The 4,739-nt window shown below is 45.6% G+C and overlaps 1 protein-coding gene across 1 annotated transcript; it reads right to left on the bottom strand.

The window, feature by feature from the left end:
• Nucleotides 1-1,410: 1,410 nt before the first annotated feature.
• Nucleotides 1,411-3,373, bottom strand: LOC110182189 (trypsin-2). Its single transcript, XM_020950198.2, has 3 exons — nucleotides 2,960-3,373; nucleotides 2,623-2,893; nucleotides 1,411-2,558 (listed from the first exon to the last, which is right to left on the bottom strand). Exons 1-3 carry the CDS (start codon nucleotides 3,274-3,276, stop codon nucleotides 2,214-2,216), a joined length of 933 nt encoding a protein of 310 aa, XP_020805857.2. The 5' UTR covers nucleotides 3,277-3,373; the 3' UTR covers nucleotides 1,411-2,213.
• Between the last annotated feature and the right edge of the window lie 1,366 nt (nucleotides 3,374-4,739).

Genomic DNA, 4,739 nt, shown 5'->3' with positions numbered 1-4,739 from the left:
TCTGGCCATCGCTCTGAGTCCTGGGAGCGGGAATCCTGCGAGCCAGGATGATGGCAGGGAGGGGGATTTTGGCAATGGGCTGGCAGAAGGGTCGGTTGCTGCTGGCGTTGATTGTTGTTTTTGAAAACCCTTTTGGTGTTTGCATTTAACGAACAGGGCCACAACGACAGCGGCAACAAAAACAACAATAGAGCCAATATAACAGTCGGGACGAGATGGGTCTGAACCGGGATGCTATGCGATGGAATGGGCCTGGAATGGGCTAGGCCAGGGTGATGTGGGATGGGATTGGATTGGGTTGGGTCAGGACAGAGCAGGGGGCTGGTAGGTAGGTCGGTATGCCACTGGAGCTAATAAAAGGCTCGTTACAATGAAAACAAATCAAATCGCTGGCGAGGCCATCATCATCATTCGTCTGAACCAAAGCAAATCCGAGAGCGAAAATGAAACACACGGCTAACACCGCCGCCAAACAGGAAGTAGTTTGGATTTCCGGTGTCATACGGAATGGGGTTTGGGGTTGGGGTGCATCCCCTAAATGTTCAAATTGATTACGGTGGGCGGTGGGTGTGGCTGGGGATAGGTGACCCCGCATCCCGGGGTCAGCTCAGCCTCACTTTGAAATGCCATTAAAATGTATTTACAAACGCAAATTGATACTGATTTTCGGTTTGGTCGATTTGGGGTAAGAGGAATAGGGGATGGTTGGTATATGTGGTAGAGCCTTGGCCAGGACCTCCTCGTGGTCGACGCGTTGACGTTGCAGCTTAGCCACGCCAGCAGGATTTGTTGGCATGCGTGTGCCATGCCCCCAGCCCGCAACAAACCGCGATTAACCGAACTCCATCGGACTCCGCCGGACTCCGAGAGTGCACCTACCTAGTCAGGATTTCTGGATTTCCGGAGTTGAACGACCAGGAAGGGGAAGATTAGCCCAACATCCCTGACATCCTCTAGTTGGCTATAATTCCGACTGGAATAGAGTGCAGTTACTAGTGGAGATTCCTCTGAAGCCAGCATGAGAAACGGAGCCGCAATCAGACAGCTACATGCCAAGTTTAACTGCAATTATTTTCAAATGAACTTCACTTGAAAAGCAATTCCGGGCATGTGTCTAATATATGCAAACAATTTAGCTGGCTGAGCAGCAGCAGGAGCTGGAGCAGGCGAAGGAGCGGCAGCAGGACCAAGTCCTGGCAGCACTCATGTGTGCGTGCGAATCAATATGCAGCGGCAGAAGGACGAGCCAGAGAGCCTGGGTAAACTTGGTAAACAAGAAGCGTGACAAAATGATAAAGTGTCGACTGGCAGTGGCTAAGAAAACAACAGCAACAACTTGTTGGGGGCCGCAGGCAGGTCCTGGCAGGTCCTGGTTGGCGTACGAAGGCACTGACAAGACCCATGGCAAAGTGAGCAATAAACATACGCGATTAAATTCATTATGAGCACTTGAATAGCACACAATGCGAATGCGAAATGACAATCCTGATTGCGATGTATGTCCTCGGAGTCCTGGGAGTCCTGGGAGCTGCTGCCACAGCTGGTTGAGAAGCTCTATACATCAATTTCACATTGTTTCTGGTCAGGCTAGGGATCAGGACAAAGGGCAAGTGAGCTGGGGAGTCTGGGATTCTGGCAGCCTGGGACCTTATTCCTCCGCCTCTTCGTCCTGTCTACTGTTTTCCTGCTTCCTTCTTCCATACTAATTGCATCAAAATCAAAATCAACATGATTTCTTTTGCAGGACTCATCTCATCTGGCCTTGCCGGGAATCCATTGGGTGCATAATCTGAACCCTAATTGGTCCAATCAACAGTTTGGCGTATGGCCCAAATTAACCATGGCGAATTGTGGCATAATGTCCTGTCGGTGCAGAAGGTGCAAATTCCAGGCAGGTGTGTGTAGTTGCCCCGCGATAATTGCTGTCACAAACAGGGGGTTCCACGAACCAACCATAAACCATTGGCCGGCGCATGCATGTCCTCGCACCGTGCACCGTGCACCGTGCACCGTGCACCATGCACCGCAGTTATCCTGCCATGTCCTCGTGTCCTCCTGTCCGCTGTTTTTCACTCAATTTTGGTTTGTCGTCTGCAGGCTGCATGGTCACAGGTGGCCGAGTCCAGTGAGAGGTTACAGCCGCTGCTTGACCGCCTCCTCCTGCTCGACCTGTTGCATGCGCCGCCTCTTCATCATCATCATCATCAACATAATCACCACCATGCGGGCTGGAGGAGAGCCAACACCAGAGACACTTGGGACACCAGTCGGAGGTGCGCTGAGTTCTCTACGATCCAATCGTGATAGTAATAGACATCGGTGTAAACACCAGCCGAGTACTTTTCACCGCAACCCTCGCCGAAGGACACAACGCCGATGAGCTTATTCTCTGAGATGAGTGGCCCGCCGGAGTCACCCTGGCAGCTGTCCACTTCGCTGTCGTCACGATTTCTGGCACAGATCATTCCCTTGGGATTGAAGTTGGCCAGCTTCGTGCATTCAGAGTTGGGTAGGACTTCTAGATCACCATTGATGGCCTCATCGGGACTGGGACCAAACTGGAAAAAAAAAAGGGAAGCATTCATCAAGTGAAATCGAACCTGATCTCAGTCCCTCTCTCACCTGGACGACCGTGCCCCAGCCGACAACGGTGCAGAGTTGCCCTGGAGTGGTTGCCTTATCGGCCAATGGTATTATGGCAGCGGCTTCTGTTGGGCTGACTTCGTCCCTGAGCTGGAGCACGCCAAGGTCATGCCTGTACTTGCCAGGCCTGTACTTTGGATGAGGCAAAACTTTCTTCACCCGTAACTCCTGGGTGGTGGACGCCTCCTCGAGCCTCCTGGGTGTGCCGGCGAAGACCCTTAACTTCCTGGCCTGCATCATCATACCTCTTCTGCAAGTGGGGAAAGGGGGGAGTGATAGTGAAATGGACAAATGGATTTCGCATATAAATACACACTTGGAGTACATGCAGTGGCCCGCCGTCAAGATGGCCCGCTTGCTGATGATGGATCCGCCGCACATGTGGTTGGTCCCAAAGAATCTCTTGGCATCGCCAAAGCGTATGGACACCGCATACTTGACCAGGTCGTTTACCGGCGGCCTATAGCCGCCCGTCACCAGGTAATGGAAGTCGGACGGTTTGGAACCATTGCTACTTCTAATCTCTCGCCACTGGATGAGCTCGTGGGAGAGGGGATCGGTTCCCTGGACCAGGTGGGGCACAGTATATAGAAAATATAGTAAAAAGCACGTAACGAATTTTGAGGGTCTCATTTTCGAATTTCAAATGTCATTATACAAAAAAAAATGTGTATTGAAAAAATATATTCAGTGGGCTAGTGTGTTGACCTTAATCAAATATTAAATGAATACTTGTCATGTTGTTAAGGAATTCAGGTACAATATGAAATAAGAGGTTGAAAAAATAAGGTAATAAATAAAAAATAAAGTAATAATAAGTAAAAACTAATATTTAATAAGTTTATTTATTTCATGAGTGCTCCGATAACTTACCTATAATAAAATAATAATTAAGTTTCATGAGACGGAATATATGAATATGTGTAACTTTTGGCAATCATTCGCTTTTTACTTACCAAAAGACAAAACACTATTTATTATGCATTTAATAAAATGAATAAAATCATTTTTTTGGGAAATTCAACATTCTAAAATGTAATAACTTGGCCAAAAAACAATTCATTTCAATTCGGACGATTATAATCAGTAATTAACTCTGAAGAGTAAGTATCTATACATGACAAGTAAGTAACTATGATCTTTAAGTATCTATGACCAGTAAGTGTGTATGATCAGTTACTTACTTTGAACACTTGTAAACAATGACTTGCAACTTTTTTAACACAACACATTTCTGAGACTTGGCCGGCAGCAGTCACTTCGTTCCGGGGATGTTTGAACCAGTTGGGAATCATATGCTCGGATGTGTGAGATTTGTTTTGAACCAATTTAAGAGCAAGCTATTAGAATGAAACTATGGAGTTATTCTTCTATATAATTTTTCTTTCATATATGTCGGAGCATGGCGAATCGGTGGACTATATATACATATATGCAGCTGACATAGGAACAATCAGACGAGTTATAGAACTATGATCAGTAATCAACTATGATCAATAATTAACTATGACCAGTAACTAAGTATGACCAGTAATTAGCTCTGAACATCAATTTACTCTGAAAAGTAAGTATCTATACATGACAAGTAAGTAACTATGATCAGTAAGTATCTATGACCAGTAAGTGTGTATGATCAGTTACTTAATTTGAACACTTGTAAACAATGACTTGCAACTTTTGTAACACAACACATTTCTGATACTTGGCCGGCAGCAGTCACTTCGTTCCGGGGATGTTTGAACCAGTTGGGAATCATATGCTCGGATGTGTGAGATTTGTTTTGAACCAATTTAAGAGCAAGCTATTTGAATGAAACTACGAAGTTATTCTTCTATATAATTTTACTTGTATATAAGTTGGAGCATGGCGAATCGGTGGACTATATATACATATATATAGCTGAAATAGGAACAATCAGATGATTTATAGAACTATGATCAGTAATCAACTAAGACCAATAATTACCTATGACCAGTAACTAAGTATGACCAGTAATTAGCTCTGAACATTAATTAACTCTGAACAGTGATTATCTATGACCAGTAAGTAACTCTTAACAGTAAGTATCTATGACCAGTAAGTAACTCTGAAGAGGA

Source organism: Drosophila serrata, unplaced genomic scaffold (genome assembly GCF_035046125.1).
Source record: "Drosophila serrata isolate PLE 108 unplaced genomic scaffold, ASM3504612v1 contig_251, whole genome shotgun sequence".
Classification (NCBI taxonomy): Eukaryota; Metazoa; Arthropoda; class Insecta; order Diptera; family Drosophilidae; genus Drosophila; species Drosophila serrata.
Note: the sequence above shows the minus strand (reverse complement) of the source record. Positions and strands in the feature narration are given on the sequence as shown.

Bases quoted from the DNA above. Each gene is read 5' to 3' on its own strand.
- LOC110182189 (XM_020950198.2), bottom strand. From the start codon at position 3,276: ATGAGACCCTCAAAATTCGTTACGTGCTTTTTACTATATTTTCTATAT. The intron at 2,894-2,959 runs GTGTGTATTTAT...CCCCACTTGCAG, and splicing joins GGCCACTGCATGTACTCCAA to AAGAGGTATGATGATGCAGG. The intron at 2,559-2,622 runs GTGAGAGAGGGA...TTTTTTTTCCAG, and splicing joins GCTGGGGCACGGTCGTCCAG to TTTGGTCCCAGTCCCGATGA.